This window comes from Girardinichthys multiradiatus, chromosome 20 (genome assembly GCF_021462225.1).
Source record: "Girardinichthys multiradiatus isolate DD_20200921_A chromosome 20, DD_fGirMul_XY1, whole genome shotgun sequence".
NCBI lineage: Eukaryota > Metazoa > Chordata > Actinopteri > Cyprinodontiformes > Goodeidae > Girardinichthys > Girardinichthys multiradiatus.
The window spans coordinates 13,001,657-13,020,984 of NC_061812.1; the positions used below are offsets into that span (position 1 = coordinate 13,001,657).

General features: G+C 36.4%; 1 protein-coding gene across 11 annotated transcripts in view; it reads left to right on the forward strand.

The window, feature by feature from the left end:
* The window catches only part of LOC124856236 (dedicator of cytokinesis protein 3-like), a 233,481-nt gene that overhangs the window by 193,056 nt on the left and 21,097 nt on the right, over positions 1-19,328 (forward strand). For 5 of the 11 annotated variants that reach the window (XM_047346533.1, XM_047346532.1, XM_047346522.1 and 2 more), the window contains 24 exons: positions 2,575-2,767; positions 3,063-3,190; positions 4,489-4,635; positions 5,668-5,766; positions 5,931-6,025; positions 6,156-6,231; positions 6,650-6,750; positions 8,168-8,226; positions 8,400-8,548; positions 8,658-8,743; positions 8,892-8,918; positions 10,761-10,856; positions 10,990-11,050; positions 11,133-11,226; positions 11,302-11,450; positions 12,538-12,624; positions 12,838-12,942; positions 13,090-13,231; positions 13,348-13,514; positions 14,203-14,289; positions 15,551-15,730; positions 16,130-16,213; positions 17,799-17,915; positions 18,398-18,522. In XM_047346533.1, the coding sequence (XP_047202489.1) occupies positions 2,575-2,767; positions 3,063-3,190; positions 4,489-4,635; positions 5,668-5,766; positions 5,931-6,025; positions 6,156-6,231; positions 6,650-6,750; positions 8,168-8,226; positions 8,400-8,548; positions 8,658-8,743; positions 8,892-8,918; positions 10,761-10,856; positions 10,990-11,050; positions 11,133-11,226; positions 11,302-11,450; positions 12,538-12,624; positions 12,838-12,942; positions 13,090-13,231; positions 13,348-13,514; positions 14,203-14,289; positions 15,551-15,730; positions 16,130-16,213; positions 17,799-17,915; positions 18,398-18,522 (2,654 nt within the window). The remainder of the gene's footprint in view (positions 1-2,574; positions 2,768-3,062; positions 3,191-4,488; positions 4,636-5,667; positions 5,767-5,930; positions 6,026-6,155; positions 6,232-6,649; positions 6,751-8,167; positions 8,227-8,399; positions 8,549-8,657; positions 8,744-8,891; positions 8,919-10,760; positions 10,857-10,989; positions 11,051-11,132; positions 11,227-11,301; positions 11,451-12,537; positions 12,625-12,837; positions 12,943-13,089; positions 13,232-13,347; positions 13,515-14,202; positions 14,290-15,550; positions 15,731-16,129; positions 16,214-17,798; positions 17,916-18,397; positions 18,523-19,328) is intronic. The other 6 variants (XM_047346523.1, XM_047346530.1, XM_047346527.1 and 3 more) reach the window with 3 other exon arrangements.

The following is a 19,328-nucleotide window of genomic DNA, read 5'->3' on the forward strand; positions in this document are numbered from 1 at the left end:
ACAGGTGTTTACCGCTATTACTTCGGCGACACCCCTGACTACGGTAGCCGTAATGCTGCAAGTGGTGCGGCTTTGTAGTTTACCAGTCGTACTGAAACCTTTTGACAGAGCGCCGTGTACAACCAGTATGGATCAACCAATTAACCAATTGATCCATATATAAGGCGCTCCGGATTACTTATAGTGCGGAAAATACGGTAAATGTAAAAAACAAGTTATAATAATAGAATACAATAAAATAACTTACGTAAAATAAATAGTGGAGGTGATTGTTAAAGTGCCAATGATTGTAGCTGTTTGCAAATACAGAGGATATTGTACGAGTTATTATACAGTGGTATTGAACAGTTTAACCGCAATGGAGCTGTGGTAGCTGGCCTTTCTGCTCGAGGGTGTCTGAAGGAGCTGCTCAGCTCCTCTAAAGTCTGTTGCAGTCTGTTATGCTTTCTGACAACTAAAGCATCACAAAAGGTCAATGAGAGCGACTTTTTTGTGAATTTTGCTGCATAAAAACAGTTTGTGAAGAAGCATTATAGAATTAAACAGAGGTCAATAAGCTGGTAAGACCACTATTCAACTTTTAGGTGATAATATAATCAATGGCTAATTGATAAAGGACATCATATGTTATTAAAGACTTCATTTCATAAGAGGACTGATCTATGAACAAGAATTAGTTCATATTAGGATATTAGGACTCAGATGTGAACTCTGAACTAATTCAGAATGTATAGGTACTGAACTGTGGGTTTTACATAACCTTTTTTCACCCTACAGAATGAAACAGTGAAAGATCAACTTCACTGACAGCATACAGCTTTTAAAGCCATGTACATGAACATAAGCTGTGATTTTAAAGAGCTGGCTCTACAACATGGCTCACTGGGGAAGTGGCTGACAAAAAAAACCAAAACAGGTACTGGGAGTAGTGTTTCTTCAGGGATTCTGACAAAAATGTCTTGTCCCGATATGTGGGATTAGATTGGGACATCTCTACTTTCAACATATATTTTTTGTACTTTTGAAATCAAGTCCAGTCCTTGTACCTGATCATGTCAGCATATGCCCAGTGTGTACGAAATGAAATGAGCAAAGTGAACAAGTGGAGGTCAAAAAGAAAATATGTGAAGACTTAAACGTATCCTATAGATGGACTAAATTTGAAAGCCAGACCTTCAATAAAAATACAATACCTGGGAGATGCATCTTCATTCAGTTAGTCACTTTATAGTCTGGCAAAGCAGTCAGAGTGAGTATGAGGACACAGCAATGTCCTGCCTGCAAAGGACACATTAACATGTAGCAGAGAGTGCTGCAATAGAACCAGCAAACTTTTAACTGACAAACAAGTCTTCCCCTCTACACCACATTTTCTTCAGTGGCCAACAGAATAAACAAGAAAAAAATCCCATAAAATGGTCAGATACTAGACAGAAAGTAAGTAAATAGCAGAAAATGAAAAACTTTAAGACCTCTGGAAAGCCTGGAGTAAAGTCTGGAGACCTACCACTACCACCAGTTTAAAAGTCTGCTAGAAATATTGGCTTTTTGGAATTAAAATATGTAGTTACCAAAGAAAGATTCAAGATTTGTGCACCATTCTGTATATTCATTTTATCTGCTATTTTGCTTTATTTACAGAGCGGAGAAAGCTAAAAAACTAACAACTATAACCACATACACCCATCTTACAGTTTAGTATAGCGTTGGATTCTTTAAGAGGTGACCAAGACGGCTTTGGAGTGATGGTCATTTAAAATAAAAATAAAAAGAGTTGCATTTAAATCTGTTTTTTGCCAAACCATTTTAGTCAGAAATTAGTGAATTATAGTCTAATTATAGTTAGTTTTTTGTTTCTAAACCTTTTTATCTGAGTTGATCATGATAATGTTAGCTCAAGCAATGTAGATGCACCGGCTAAAATACTGATTGTGGTGCACATTTGCACTGTTGAAGCAAAATGAGCAGTTTTAAGAGCGTTGCAACTCCTATCTTTTAAAACAATGTTCACTCCAGGGTCCCCAATTTGTATCAGCAGCTCTGATTTACCAATTTAATAAAAAACAAGCTAGTGACTGCTGAAGGGTTACCACTCAGCTCACTTTTGTTTCTGGGCCTTCATTTTTAACTCATGCTTAGCTAGTTTTTGGTAAATCTTTCTCATTTTGCCCTTACTGGTTTACAGTAGTTTCCTTTTATTTGTTTAATTTTTCCTTTTTTGATCTTGTGAGGTAATCTAAAGCACACTTTTAAAACCCCATACAGATTTATTGTTGAGTCTTGTATCAGGTTGTTGATTGGGTCAAACCTGCATGAGCTGCACACCTGTATGTGATGAAAATATTCATTCATTTAGGGAATCAGCTTTTCACGGTGACTCAGTTCTGCTCTCTTTGGACGTTTTACAGAAACCATGGGCACCTTTCGATCATTGCATTCACAGTAACTGACATCATTAACCTCCTTGTTCTGTTTCTAACATAAAGCTTCATCTTCCCACCTCTCACCTGTGCCGTCATATAAATATCCTCCTAATTTCCTCAATTACTCCCTTTTCTACATGCTCTTCTTTAGGCTGCACTGTTAAGCTCATTCCCTGCCATCTTTGATGAGCTGCTGCAGATGTTCACGGTGCAGGAGGTGGCAGAGTTTGTGCGAGGCACTTTGGGCAGCATGCCGTCTACGGTGCACATAGGACAATCAATGGACGTGGTAAAGCTGCAGTCCATAGCTCGAACTGTGGATAGCAGACTCTTCTCTTTCCCTGGTAAAAGCTTACACTTATTGATCAGTCTAATTATTTATTTTTTTGTATTTATTTTTCTCCAATACAGAAAGGGGGTGTAAATTGTTTAAGTTAGAATTAAAAGGCAGAAATAAGTTAATTATAACAGTTTTTACTCATTTTGGTATGGAAACAATAGAAATTCTGATTAGTTTTTGACAATTAGTTCATGAATCATTGTTTTTCAAGAATATATGAAATATATGTATATATGAAAAATTGAACCCATTTAATTGCACATAATGAATGGCTCTCTGACCCGTGTGTTTGCTTTCAGAGTCTCGAAGGATTCTGCTTCCCGTTGTCCTGCATCACATCCACCTTCATCTGAGGCAACAGAAAGAACTTCTCATCTGTTCAGGAATACTGAGCTCCATTTTCACCATTATCAAGAGCAGCTCACTGGTAACCCATGTACACACATGAATATCTTCAGATCATGCATGTGTGTAGTTCACGGATGTCATTTGTGTCTAATTTTGAGAAAAGATTATTTTACTTCACATAAATATTTAAGGAGTCACAAACCTTTAAATGGTGTTCAACGTAAAGTAACTTTCTGTGCTCTTTAGAGAGAATTCACATCATCAAAAGGAAACTAGCTGATAAAACTAAACTCTCATTGAAGTCCTCTACATGAAGTGAGAGTTTTCTATGATTCTTTTCTCATATTTAAAATGTAATGATTGCATTCTAATTTAGGATTATAGAAATAATCGAAGACAGGTAATCACTAAGGGAATCAAGTAATAAGCTGATTATTAATTAAACATCTGTTTACTAATAATTAGCTGAGTCGAAAAGCACATAAATATATTGACAAAGAAGCACGACTATAATTCTACACTAAAAGCTACTTAATAAAATAGGAAGTTTGATTTTTCTTAACATAACTTAGTATGGCCATAGAATTGTAATATGTTTGAGTTCTTGTGAGGACAGCTGCAGGAATAGATTGTTTTAAATTGATCTATGATACCACCAAATGGTTTTGAATGGAACTCGGTTAAATCTGATTAAGACAGGCGCTGGCATCTTGCATCGTCTATTGCGACAGGATGACATGTTTAAATTTTGCAAAATTTAAAAAATCAGTGTGCAATAATGGACTGCTGGTTGGTCCAAACATTTGTCCCTTCTTCTCTTAGGCCTGGTGAAGTAGATGTTATTCAGTCATATTATTCCAAAACAGATAGATATCTTATAATGTTGAGATCTATACATTTAGTGGAATTTATTCCTGCATTCAGGATACATTTAGGTTATTAGAATAAAGTGATAAAGGGGTTTAACCAACTCTCTCCTAAGAAAGGAGCAATGTAGATTTTGACTTCTTTAGGATTTTGACTTCTTTAGGATCTGTTTTAAATTTCAGTGCGTGGCTTGTTTCTACAAATAATGCACGGGTCTTGCTATCATTCGACAAAAAACATTGTTTTTGAAATCGAGGCTAGGAGAGTGTACCATTGTGTTAGTGTGAATGATTACGAAAACATGAGCTAGCACATAGAGTAACATTAGATTTTTTTTCCTCCCCTATAATATCTACAAAATTGGCCAAAAAAGCAGTTACAGTAAACTTTTATTTGTCATTGTATTTTACTTCACATACCCCACCCCCACCCAAATTTCCATTATCCTTTAAACATTTTTTTCCAAATTGTTCCCTTCATGCCATGTTTGCTCCCCATCTGTTCCTCCAGGACACGTCGGTGCAGGAAGAGGTGGAGATGATGGTGGAATCTCTGTTGGACGTCCTCCTGCAGACACTTCTGTCCATCATGAGCAAGTGCCAATCGCAGGAGGCGGTAAGGGGTCAACGCTGTCCGCAGTGCACCGCGGAGATCACTGTTAGTAACTAACAATATGACTACTACTACAACGCCCTCTTTCCTGATCCGCCCCTCGTCATGCTGCCTCTCTGTTTTAGGGCTGGGCAATATTAAACATGGTTTCCTCCCCGGTTTTTTTTCCTCTTTCATAATGTAGCAAGTTATTGATTATTTTTAACAACATTTGATAGGCTCAGATATAAATCTTGTCCAAACAGAATAAACATTTGAAAATTATTTTATATTGCCCTGTTCTAATCCATCCAGTCATCATTCCCATGCCATCATATTACTTTTCTGATAAGACACCAACCACTTATCCTTGTTGGGAATGCTTGCATGCCTCAATTTTAGCATTAAAAATGTTGAAAACATTTTTATGTGCTCTCTGACATCCTTTTTTAATTATACAGAGACATGCAAAAGTATTCATTTTACTTTTTGTCATGTCACAACTAAGAGCCTCAATGGATGTTTTTGGGATTCTAGGTGATTTATGTAAATAAATGCATAACTGTGAAGTGGAAGGAAAATGATACATGGATTTCAAAATTTTTTACAATTAAAAACTTTGACGATAGATTATGGTTGTCAATCAATTCGCATTTACGTTCCTTAGCATTTACACCTGATCCCAACTTTCCCTGTTCACTAATGCTTTTTGCTCTTTTTTATGATCTTAAACTAAAACATGTTCAGAATAGAAAAGTTAACATCATCAGCAGCCATGAAGAGAAAATTAACAACAGCAACCAATTTGTTAGCTGTATAAACCACAGCATCATGTAGGGAAATAATAAATCATATTTAACAATATTCTGAAGTGACTAAACAAATCTTTACTCTGATTCTGGGAGATTAAAGGTAAATTCCAAAGTTTACCTGATTAAGAATAGTTACTGTCCTCTATAGATATAGATTTAACCTTATGGCAGTACTGTCTTGTCTAGGAAAGAGCTTCTTATCATTATCTCTGATTCATCATCTGGTATTGTGATAAATGCTTCCATATGATTGGCTCACATGTCTGTCCATCTTGCTTCTTGGCAGGGGGAGTACGTCTCGTGTCTCCTCTCGCTTCTCCGCCAGATGACTGACATCCACTTTCAACACTTGATGGAAAATTTTCAAAGCAAGGACGAGCTCAAGGTACAACATGAAAACACACTGCAGTCATGTTGGTAATGAAACAGGAGTAAAGACAAGTCAGACTGTTAAGAAGTTCAGATATATTCTTATTTATGCCAATAACATTTCTCAAAAGAATGATTTTGGTTGAGCAACACTAAACCTTCTCTTTTCTTGGCCCTCAGGAGTTCTTGTTGAAGATTTTGTGTGTGTTTAGAAATCTGATGAAGCTCAGTATTTTTCCTCGCGACTGGAACATCATGAGGCTGCTCACCAGCAAGTAAGAGGCAAAGATAGTCTACCAGATGGCCGAGAAACGTTTTATTGTTGATACGGATCAGTACCTGAAACTAAATAAAGAACCCACAGCTGCCGCTAAAACCAGTTATATATGTGTTGGCTTTCTGCAGCATCATCCTGACCACAGCTCAGCAGCTCGCTCCTGCTCTGCACAAGAACTTTGCTGAAACAGACTTTGACTTCAAGGTACATAGATTTAAATAATGATAAACAATAACTTGTTTTCTTCTCCTTATTTCTTTGGAAGTTATCTTTCTGTTGTTTATTTTGGGTGGTTGAGCATAAATAAAATTGAAACACACTCTGAGCCCTTAATGTTAAGTTGATATTCTGAACTTTCAACGCATGTGAACAACATTCAGCACAGAGACATAAATAGCAGAAAATTAGAACTTTATGATGCAAGGAAATACACGTACAAGAAGAAAAAAAAACATCCTCCTGCCAGAGGGATACATCTGCAGGACTCTGATGTTAACGTTATTTTTAACATTTCATGTGCCGCACTGAAACATTTATTCAAATAGACCTACACAGAACTCAAAGTATGATACTATGTTGGAAAGGTCTGTGCCTTATTGGCTGTATGTGTGTGCATGAGCAGGTGTGGAACTCCTACTTCAGTTTGGCCGTTCTCTACATCAACCAGCCAAGTTTACAGCTGGAGAACTTGAGTCCCATTAAGAGGAAGAAGATCTTAGACAAGTAAGAACACAATCAATCTATGTTCCAATTAAGAAGACAGAAAATAAAAAACACACAATGTGAAACATTACAACAGTTACATATTTTCATAGAAGCTGAAAAAAGCTATTCACACCTTTGAGCTGTATCAGTGTGTTAAACAATTTAAGACTCTTCCTTAATGCGGCAAAACCTGCCTGTTTCCTAGGATAGATCATTTCCATCCACATTTGGTTACCTTCTCTAATTTTCTTTCACTTCTGTTTCCAACACCGCAAATATTGTGAAAATTAACTATTAAAAGCTATATATGTATATATATAGATATATATATGTTTCCTGGTTTAAGTTGTGCAATATATAAAAATTTGAAAAATATGTTAATTTAGACTGAAATAATGATATTGGTTGCCATGTGACATTTATTCTCTATGTAAATATCAGGAAAAGATTTATATATGTAATGTGTAACACTGGAGTAAAACATTATTATTGTAACTGAGGATGATGATCACTAAATTCATCATTCCATCATTAAGTTGAGGGAGGAAGATGACAGCAATAATAAAGAGTAATGGACTCCTAGAGGAATGGCTACTACAGAGGGGTCTGATAGCTGTATTAAGAAAGTTAGTCAGATTTACAGCAGTGGTAAAAAATGTGAAAAAATAGGTTCAAATATTTGAAACGTCCATTAAAGTACTAACATCTTCGATGAACAAGTCACACAACACATTTATAGGAGGTGTCACAGTGTTACCAGCACTTTTCATCTTGGGATCCCAAGCATGGCAAATCTGTTGACAAACTGTAAATGATAGAGCCATTAATGCATACATTCTTTACTTGAGACACAAATGTTTCCAATGTGACAGATCATTTTCCTTTCAAGGAGATGAGAAAACAGTCCCACAAATAAGACAATTCAACTCCTTGATGTGAAAAGAAATACATTTTTCACTAAACAATTCAAGGAATCAGTAAGAATTGCAAGCACTACCCAGGCAGTAATGGCATACACGTCTAATGTGTGAAATGCAAAGTGAAACTCCATCTAAACTAAGAAAAGAAATCTCCTTTAGGGCTTTTCATGCAAAGTAAACAATATTAAACACCATTGTATAAAAAACATACATGCTCTAATTTGATCATAAAGCAAACATATTGCAATATATATTTTACACATTCTGAATAAAAATGTTTGTTCTTATTATATTTCTTAATTTGTACAGACAGTAAAAAGTAGGTTCTAAAATTTTGTTTTGGTTTTGCCTGGTTTGTTTTTTTTATCGTTTCCTATTATGTAAGATTATTAAACCAAAAATAAGGTTCAGTCTATATGTTTTGCAGAAATATTTTCAACTCTAATACACATAGGGTTTGATAAAATAATCAGGAAATAATGGTGTCTTTAAAAGCTGATTTATTTTCATTTCAGGTATGGCGACATGAGAGTTATGATGACTTATGAACTTTTCAGCATGTGGCAGAACTTGGGTGAGATGTGTTTTATTTGACATATTTATTTAAACCGGCCATTAATAGTCTTTTTAGTAGCTGCTACATATTTCATATCAAATCTTGTGTTTTCATTGTTTTGCTCTAAAATGTAACTTAATAGAATTAATTGTTAGCTTATTTTAGATTTTAAAGCGTGTGCTGATTTTTAGGAGAGAATAAGATCCATTTCATTCCCGGGATGATTGGACCGTTCCTCGGAGTAACGCTGGTCCCTCAGGTGGAGGTGAGAAACATCATGATTCCGATCTTCCATGACATGATGGACTGGGAGCAGCGCAAAAACGGAAACTTCAAACAGGTACAGATATACATGTGCAGACTCACATTTCCCTTGATTTCCCAAGATAGTTCTGCTCTGTCATGAAACTACACATAGGAAGTTAATTTACTTCTCTTTGAATGTGCAGGTGGAGGCTGAACTAATTGACAAGTTGGACAGTTTGGTTTCGGAGGGAAAGGGTGATGAGAACTACAGAGAGCTATTCGGGTTGCTGTAAGGAACACAGAGTTTGTTTTTTGCTTTAACTCCCACCTGGCTAAGTTGTCTCTCTCTCTCTGTCTGTGATAAAGAAATTAACTCTCAGTTCTCCTGCTCTAACACTGCTCTCTGCTGTTTGCTTTGCTCTTTGCTGCGGGACTAGAACCCAGCTGTTTGGGCCCTATCCCAGGTAACCTTATCACATACACAGAGATCCATGCTGTTAATATTACAAGTTACAAAATGTCATGCTCACAGATGTCTGCATGTTGGTGTTGTGAGTCTGTAAATTGAGATATAAGTCTTGCATAATCTGCACAGATGGAAAACAATGAGTAATACAAACAAAATAGAAGACAATTAAATTACTTTCATCATCATTTTCCAGAGACCCAAAGGTTTCTGCCATAACTTTATGGACTTCCAAGGTGCATGGAGAGGGACAATGACCTGGTGAGGTTAAGACTCCAGCAATACTTGAAGTACTATGGAGCGACTTTATTAGCAGACGTGTAATAAAGTTATTCCATCTTAGTGTTGTTCATCTTAGATGTATAAGATTATTTCCTCTTTAAATTTAAAGTGGTTCAGTGCACAGCCTATTGGGACTCTGGTTTAACGAGTCACCACAGTGGTAAATGGGCACTTGTGACAAAAAGTTTAACAGAAAACGTTCGAATTCTGGCTGCATTCAAACATGCATTGTAATTTTTGCTCCAGTTCTGACCAGTATTGTTACTCTGATGTGCACAGACATGCCTCAGCACAGTCCTCCCACGGCCTGAGCCACCAGAATACTTTTATTAGTGAGCCATGCACTAATTGTGCAAGTCTCACTTTTCTCCACATAATCAATCTATATTTTACTCATTAAGGGTTTATACTGCAACTTCAGTAAATTAGCAAAATAAATATATTTCAAAATGATATTCAAGCTATTTTGGTCTTAATCTATAGTGAGTAAACCTGTTGTTTGGCCCTAAAATGTGATGGATAGAGGTGAAGTTTAATACTTATAAATACAATCAGTTTGTAGCTGCTGTCATACACTCTTGCCTTCATCTATTCATACTGCTTTGGGTAAGTTTGGGTGGTTATTTCTCTTAAATCTTAGATCCTAGGGCAATAGAAAATTTGCTTTCCGTAGATGAGAAATCCATTGTTTAGACCTATTTACTTCCATAGAGCTGTCCTACGTTTTCTGCTTCAATGATCTTTGTAGTACAACAGTCCATTTCATTCTTTTTCTGTGTTGCCAAAAAGCATTATCTTGCGTACTCAGCTTGATCTGTATAAAAAGCAACTTTTGGCAAGAATGCAGTTCTGTGATTACTGTGACAGATTTTTTAAGTGGTGGCATTACAGACAGAACAGCATCTATATGGTGGTGCTTCCTGTTTTAGTGTATCTGTCTAGAAGACACCTTTCCTTTAGAAAGAGTGTTTTAAAATTACTTTTTATTTTAAAAACAGGTATGAAAGGCCCACTGTGATTGTTTATGTTTCATACTTTTTTAGGTTTTCAGGCTCTAAAATGTGATGGTATGTTCACTTTTACATTTAGCTTTGTTTTAAATGTCCAAAATAGAATATCCTTATTATTGTTCACACATATATTAAAACATCCAAACATGCTTCACATTACCTTCTTAGTTTAACACAATTGAAAATAACAACCTAGAGTTGGTTTTGATTTCCCACTAATTACTGATCCTGGACTTCCTGGGAATCCCTTTACTTTGTTGTAACTGGAGAAAAACAAATGCGCTGCACAAGTTCATGTGAATGTTCAGGAAAACAGGAAAATATTTGCACTATGTTACCTTTATTGCAGAAGCTCTGCCAGCAGGGAGGTTATGTTTGATTTTAGATAGAATTTCAATGCAAAATGGTTTCTTAAAGTCAACAGTACAAGAAGAAATTCAATCTTTACAGATGAAGTTTAACAGTTCTTTAGATTTGTTGCCAGCCTGTAAGGACAAAACAGTTTCTCTTTTGCCCATCTGCCTGATTTTTGCATGTCTTCTTCTCAGTCTGTTGGAGAAGATTGAGCAGGAGACGTGGAGAGAAACAGGAATCTCATTTGTTACATCGGTCACACGGTTGATGGAGCGACTGCTGGATTACAGGTAAAATATGTTACATTATCATCTCTTTAACAACTGCTTTAACAGCACATCTTTTATGATTATGATCATAAAGGATATATATTATGTTCAGCACACCGTGAAACCAAGTCCTGGTTTCATTGTTTTTTTACAGGGACTGTATGAAGGGAGATGAGACAGAAAACAAGAAGATTGGCTGCACAGTGAACCTTCTTGTAAGATTTAGTCAAGCTCATATTTTGCTCAGTAATTTATTCATTTTTACTAAAAATACCAGTGATTATTTTTGTTCTGCAGAATTTCTACAAGTCAGAAATCAACAAAGAGGAGATGTACATCCGTTATATCCACAAACTGTGTGACATGCATCTGCAGGCTGAGAACTATACGGGTACAAAAACTCAAATCATCACACGTATAGACAAGAAGTTAGAAATGTGTTATTGATGCTGTTTGATCGCTGCAGAGGCTGCCTTCACCCTGCTGTTGTACTGGGAGCTACTGCACTGGGACGAGCGACCAGTTAAAGAGTTCCTGCATTACCCTGCTCAGACTGAATGGCACCGAAAGGAGGGCCTCTGCCGCAAAGTCATCCACTATTTCAACAAGGGAAAGGTTCGTTATCACACACAGTAGTCTATGCAAAACGTTAACAGACCAATTCAAGCATGTAAAGCTCAGTCCTATTATTATCGCTGGTGTTTTGAATCTTTAAGGAACAAATTGGGATAAATACCAAAAGAAAAGCAGCTATTAACTAACTAACTAACAAACTAATTAAGGCATCCAATGGTTATTTATATTGGTTATATATTTAAAATATGTCTGCTTTTCTATTCAAAAGATTTAGATTTTAATGCCATAAATTGCCCCAAAACATGCTTTTACTGCATGGAATTTTAAAGATACAAATTATTTAGCTTCTGATAACAATGATATCTACCAAAATGTTCAATAAATTAGAATATGCATTCCGATGAGGCCCTTTAGATTAAAAGTACCTTTTGAAAATAACAAACTTTGGGAAATAATTAAACACACTTTTGATTAAGCCCACATTTCTGTATTAAAATAGTTTTTTTTATTGGTCTGATATAATATTCTAATGTTAAATGTTGTGTTTACATTGGCTGTAAGCAGAAATCATCATAATAAGCAGAAATAAAGGCTTGGAAACATCAGTCTCTGTGTAATTATCCTATATAATGTGTTTCACTTAGTGAGTTGCTTAAATAAATAAACTTCCCTGTAATGTTCTAATTTATTGAATATGACCAGTCATTAAGAGGTACAAATCTGATGTTAGTCAGTATGCTTAAAATTGTACAAAACAACAATATTTATTTTACAACAGTGCCCTCTAAATGTCCTCTTCTAACTTTTTTTGTAGACAAGCCAAACAGCAATTTAATTGTGTTTTCTGCATTTTTTCTCCATCTTGTTTTCTGTGTGTAAAGCCTATTTTAACACTCATTTCCATAGTCTAAAATTCTCATTAATTTCAGAGTGCTTGTATATTTAGGTCAAACAATGTCAGAAAATGTTAGAAATTGCAGCAGAAATGATGAATTGCTTAACCTCTTCTTCAAATTTTGTAATATTAGAAACGAGTTTTACTGTGGTGTACACATTAGGTTTTTAAATATTTGTTTGAAAAAAAAAAACAGACTAATAAAATGTTTATGCATTGTGTTTTCTTCAGTGTTGGGAATTTGGTATTCCTCTGTGCAGAGAACTGGCCTTCCAGTATGAATCTCTGTACGACTACCAGAGTCTCAGCTGGATACGGGTAAGCTTAACACAAACTATGATCATCATTAATTCAGCAATAAATTGTACTTTAGTAATATCAGAGTGTATAACTGTCTGTTGTAAACACCAGATATGCTTCGGTTGCATATAAGTGAAGTAATACAATATTTTTCATTCCTTTTAAAGTTTTACGTGAGATAAATGTAAATAGTTTTTAATAAGATGTTTCCATTGTTGTCTGTGTTTGCAGAAAATGGAAGCAGCATATTATGACAATATCATGGAGCAGCAGCGTCTGGAGCCGGAGTTCTTCAGGGTGGGATTCTATGGCAGGAAGTTTCCTTTCTTCCTCAGAGTGAGTCAAATGTTTGGGAGTATGACATCATTTTAATGCTCGATTAAGTCAAGCTTTAAGTGTTTTTGGATGAAAAATGTGCATTTCCTTTGGAATTTGTTAGTAACACAATTTAAACGTTTTTTTTAATTGATTGGTTCACACCAGAACAAAGAGTTTGTTTGCCGTGGCCATGACTATGAGAGGTTAGAAGCCTTCCAGCAAAGGATGCTGGGAGAATTCCCACAAGCCATTGCAATGCAGCACCCAAATCAGCCAGATGAGGCCATTCTGCAGTGTGACGCACAATGTATCCTTTAGATGTAACGCTTCAACATCTTCATGTCCTACAAATACTGTTTCCATCATATAAGTTTGGACTCCACATGTCCGTTTAGATGTTTGACCTCAACTTCCTCGGCTCAGACCTCCAGATTTACGCTGTGACGCCAGTTCCAGAAAGCGTCACTGTCCTTCAGATGGACAGAGTTCCAGACCGCATCAAGAGCTTCTATCGAGTAAACAACGTTCGGCGATTTCGCTATGACCGGCCGTTCCACAAAGGACCCAAAGACAGAGACAATGAGTTTAAGGTGAGAACAGAAAAGTTTGACTTGTATGTCTTTACTAGACTATATACGTTTTGAAGTGTGTAAAATGCTCTTCTGTGAAAACAAAGTTCATCTTTTGGGTGTAATATGCAAACATTATATTTTTACTCAAAATATTTTTTAGCATCCAAAATTCAAAAAAATAAAACCTAACTTTGCCCGTCCCAGAGAAAAACCTACTAGAGAAAACAACAAAAGGGTCAGTAAATATACCAAAAAATGACTACTTGCTTGAATAATGTAATAATGCAAGGGAACTAGAAGCTCGAAACACCCATCCTTAATCCTTAGTGCTCTGTGTTATTTTATCAAGTTTAGTTTAATTTAGATTTTTGTTTTGTTTAATTTATCAACTAATACTACAGCAGAATCCTGTCAGAACAGCCTGAAGAAAAATCTATTATTATTTTCTAAATCATTAATTTTAAACACATATTTTGATCAGAAAACTTGTCTTAGAAAATATATAATTTCATCTAAATTCACAAAGGGGAATTGAATTTTTTTAAATAATCTATAATGTTTTCTAACCAACAGATTAGTTCTTATTGGAGGTAAAAAGGCTTCATGAACTGTTTTAAATACATTCTTAGCGAGATTTAAGTTAAACCTGAGCAGGAACTTCATTTAGTGAGTCAATACTAATGTGTGTTTATGTTTTATTATTCAGAGTCTCTGGATAGAAAGGACGACTCTGATCCTCACCCACCCTCTGCCTGGAATTTCACGCTGGTTTGAGGTGGAAAAGAGAGAACTGGTGAGTCAATTAATCTTCTATACTGTGCAAAGTCTTTTCCCCATTGTTAATATTTCTACATTTCACTTTAACCCGAAGTTGCTTTAAATAAATATTAATGACTTATTTGTTTAGAGCGGCCTTGTTTAGAGTGTGCTATCTAAACATTATTAGTTAAGTTTTCAGTCCAACATTACTTTCATTTTCTTATCAATCATTTTATCAACGTATCATTTTAATTATTTGTTTTTATTCTCTTTCATTATTTGTGTTCGTTAATTATTTGATTACCTTTATGCCAATGTAATGTACTTTTCCTATTGTGTCTCTTTTTTCTTTTTACATGTACAGCACTTTGAATTATCTTGCTACTGAAATGTGCGATGTAAATAAATTTGCCTTGCCATGCCTTTAACAGCTATAGATAATTGTTTGAGAAAACCCCATGAACTTAAAGGAGTTGATGTGGTTTACTTTTATTAAAACAGCAGGAATGCTTTTGTTAAACTAGAATAATAACATTTTGTTAATTTGTGTGGCAATATTATAATAATGTTTCTTAGTGAAAGTTAAAAAAAGGTATGAAATTTGATTGTATTGGAAAAGAAAATGGATCCTGGAAAAATCTTCTTATTTGTAGACTTTATTATTTCCTCTTCTAATTTCTAGTAGTGAAAGATCTAAATCTGTAGTTACCTAAGATTTTTACTGAGACATTGGACATAGCTACCAAAGTGACAGGCTTGTCTTCTTCAGCCACATTAAATCTTAACTTTAACATTTTTGGTGTAGCAATATTCTACACCACAAGCACCAGTAGAGGTTTCATTAGGAGGGATCACTCAAGTGATACAACATAGGTTATATAAGGGATTTTTAAAATAAACTCTATGGGACATGAGTTGATAAATGTTCTTACCTGCTGTAGTATGTATTTATTTATACACTCATATACAGTCTAGTTTTTCATGGTGCTTATATATTTGTGGTCTGACTACTTTCACAATTTTTGATGAAAATGTTAGTGGAACTTTGTACTTATTTAATAAAAAGTATCCTAAACTTATGCAAGGAATCTAGAAATCTGAGTAAGTTAATTTTTAAAAATGTAAAGTCAAATAGGCTTAGAAAACATGAACGAGAAAAGTAACACAAAAAGATAATCCGTATGTGTGGCACCTTTATCAATTTTGAGAGAAGCCGTGAATAATTTCATTGGCTAACTCCGATGACAGTAAAGCATTCTTATTCTTTATCTTAATAACTGCATTGTCATTCCCAGGTGGAGGTGAGTCCGTTGGAAAACGGCATCTCTGTGGTGGAAAATAAGAACCAGGAGCTGCGGACTCTGATCAGTCAGTACCAACACAAGCAGCTGCACGGGAACATCAATCTGCTTAGCATGACCCTGAATGGAGTCATCGACGCTGCCGTGAATGGAGGCATCGCCAGATATCAAGAGGTTGAGAGAACAAAACCTGAAAAAACATGACCTATCTTCTAATGAGTCCACCTTTTACCTTCTTTCTGTCCCTTCATCTTTGTTATGTAATAAGAGTTTATTGTAGGGGTCCTCTTCAGGTATTATTTGGTTGTCCATTTATTTTAAGAGTCCAAATGAAATCTTTTGTGTTATTATGGAGCTTTTAATATTGTCTGACCACTTTTTTAAAATAATAGGTTTCATTTTTAAACTATGAAAGAAGTAAAAGCTATTAGTGAATTTCTATGAAATTCAGTCTGGTTCTATAATTTGTCAACTAAGACTTTTACTGCATTATAAAAGTCTTTTCAGCTAATTACAGATATTAGCAGTAATCCTCCAGTCAGTAAAAGCAGACATAATTTCTCCTTTTAACAGGCTTTCTTTGATAAGGAGTACATCACCAGCCACCCTGAAGACACAGAGAAGATCGCACAGCTCAAAGACCTCATGCAGGAGCAGGTGACACAATATTCACACTTATATATAGAAGTCATGAATTTTCTTATTTTGAATTTAAATTTAATTCAACTAGAAGGTCCCATGAGGTTAGCTTCTCTTTTTCAGAAGAGGCCTGGGCATGAAGGCACACAGTTTGCAAGTTCAAAATCTGACATTTTGATTGGAATATATAAACAAAACGAAACAACTAACATACTACTGGTTCAAGGATTCAATTAGTTCCCAAAGTCTAACCAGCAGAAGACAAAGCATTATGATTCGATGTACCTACTCTTACGATGGAAATCATTAAACCATAAACAAAAGCCCAAATAAAAACTGCAAATCATGGCAGTGTTTGAAGGTTTTAAGGATGTACTAAAATAAGAGGGGAGTGTACCCAGCACAGCTTTATGCATAGAAATAGTCCAGTGCTGTTAGACAGTGACAGTGAAAGTTGTAGGATCGATTCCAGCGTCCCTCTGTGACATGTCGATATGTCCTCTGGGCAAGGCACTTAATCCCAAGTTGCTTGCCAATCTATGTATCATGAATGTCTGCATGTTTCTGAGTGAGACTTTGTGTGACTTTGTCTGTTTACCAGTATTAATTCAACCTTGTCTTCTTTTTTGATGAATGTCAATATAAACATTTCTTTGAAAACATATTTCTTACTATGTTATTATATTCATATTTACATGCCTTTACATTGAGAGCAAAGTGGAACTGAATTCAAATTCCTTATTTTGGGGAAAAACTAAATAAAGAGGATTCTGATTCTGAGCTGCAGAAGAAACAGCATGCATATAAATAACATAATCAAAGTCAAGAAGGTTCAGAAATATATATTTTTCCTAAGTAATACATGAAAACAGGCTCATACTTGTACTCGTACTCGTCGTCTTCCGCATCATCCGGGACCGCGTCGTGGGGCCAGCAGACTCAGCAGAGACACCCAGACGTCCCTCTCCCCAGACACCTCCTCCAGCTCCTCTGGGGGGAGCCCAAGGCGTTCCCAGGCCAGCTGAGAGACATAGTCCCTCCAGCGTGTCCTTGGCCGTCTCCTGAGCTTCCTCCCGGTGGGACTTGCCTGGAACACCTCCTGAAGGAGCTCCATTCTCCCCTCACTTGTGAACAAGACCTGAGATACTTGAACTCCTCCACTTGAGGCAGGAGTTCCTGGAAGGAATTTGGAGGGCAAAACAGGCTCTGTTTCAACAGTAAAAGTTCGGTTTAATCTACTAAATGTTCAATATGCACTCCGAAAAGAAGACTATCAACCAGACAAATACCAAAATATATTGATGATGTTACTGTCTCAATAAGAGCACCTCCTAGAAATTGAAAGTGATATTTGGAAAATAATAATAATATAATTTTATTCACATTAAGAACCAACTTTGACATTTTAAAAATACAACTGTAATCTGATAGATGGTGGTAGTTCCTGATAGATAAAGAGGCCTAATGAGACTAAATCAACAGATGTGAATCAGAAGGTTTTTATTGAGCTAAGAGGGCTGAAAAGAAAAGGAAGGAAAAAGTGTTCATTCCTACTAAATTAAAACAAAAATTAAAAACCAAATTTTATTTGATTTTTACACAGGTTCACATCTTAGGGGTGGGCTTGGCTGTGCATGAGAAGTTGGTGCACCCAGAAATGCGTCCCCTGCACAAGAAGCTGATCGATCAGTTCCAGATGATGAGGAGCAGCCTCTGCCATGTGAGTGTAGAAAAAGAGCTTTTCATTTTTTTATTTCAACCTTTTATCTGCAGTTGTGACACTGAATAATGTACTGAGAGAATCAGAGCCACAACTGTTGTTTAGTCATAATTTTGTGAGCTCTTTATAATGAAATTAAGCTTTATCAGCTGTGTGTCTGGAGGAATGTGTGTCATTTATCGTATCAAAGTGGGTGAATCAGCGCACGGAAGGAGCCTAATTAGTTTGTTCTTCAAAGAGGATGTTCTTCTGCCTGGAGCAAAGACATCACAGCTCTGAGTCTTAACTCTTTTAACTTTGAACATTTCACCTTCTGAATTTAGAAATGATTCTTCAGATGCTAGAAGCCTGCCTGTTCATACCAAAACAGTAGTATTTTTTAAGCATGCATGTCTCTGAAAAGCCTTCTCAATGTAATTTTCTCTCATTTTAATTTTAGAACATTTGTGTCTGTGAACGAATAGTATGAATAATCAGAGCAGGGCTTCTATGTTGCTTTTCAGGGTCCACCTGGTTTTGAGAAGTCTGGTTCAGGAGTGAACAGAGGGATCCTGGCCTCTCACAACCCAATGAGCCCAGAGAGCTTCAAACTCATGCACCGACACAGGTGTGCGGCACACACACACACACACACACACACACACACACACACACACACACACACACACACACACACACACACAAACACAAATGCTTCAGCTTTACATTATCTCAGAGTGAGGTTCAACACCGTAAAATCTTTCTAATTTCTGGTCATTGAGAGGCTTCCATGCTGATCAACGCAATCCTGTTGTCAGACCCTTATGCAGGGTAACTGCAGGTCTTCATGCTGAGAAGTTTAAATATCTTTGTGGGATTTTTAAGAGAAGAATTGAGTTAGAGATGGATTGTAGTCCAACACAACACTACTAACAGTAGACAGTTTATAAAATGTCCGACCAGAGAGGACAACATTCTGGATCACTGTTACACCACCATCAGAGACGCTTATCACGCCGTCCCACGTGCTGCACTGGGCCAATCCGACCACATCATGGTCCACCTGATTCCTGCATACAGGCAGAAACTAAAGCTCTGCAAACCTGTTGTGAGGACGACAAGGAAGTGGAGCAGTGAGGCTGTGGAGAATCTCCAGGCGTGTTTAGGCTGTACAGACTGGGATGTGTTCAGGACTACTACCAACAGTCTGGACGAGTACACAGAGGCTGTGACTTCCTACATCAGCTTCTGTGAGGACAGCTGTGTACCATCATGCACCAGGGTGAGTTACAACAACGACAAACCCTGGTTCACAGCTAAACTCAGAAGGTTAAGACTGGATAAGGAAGAGGCCTTCAGGAGTGGGGACAAAGACATATACAGAGAGGTGAAGTACAAGTTTGGCAAGGCAGTGAAAGAGGCCAAACGACTGTA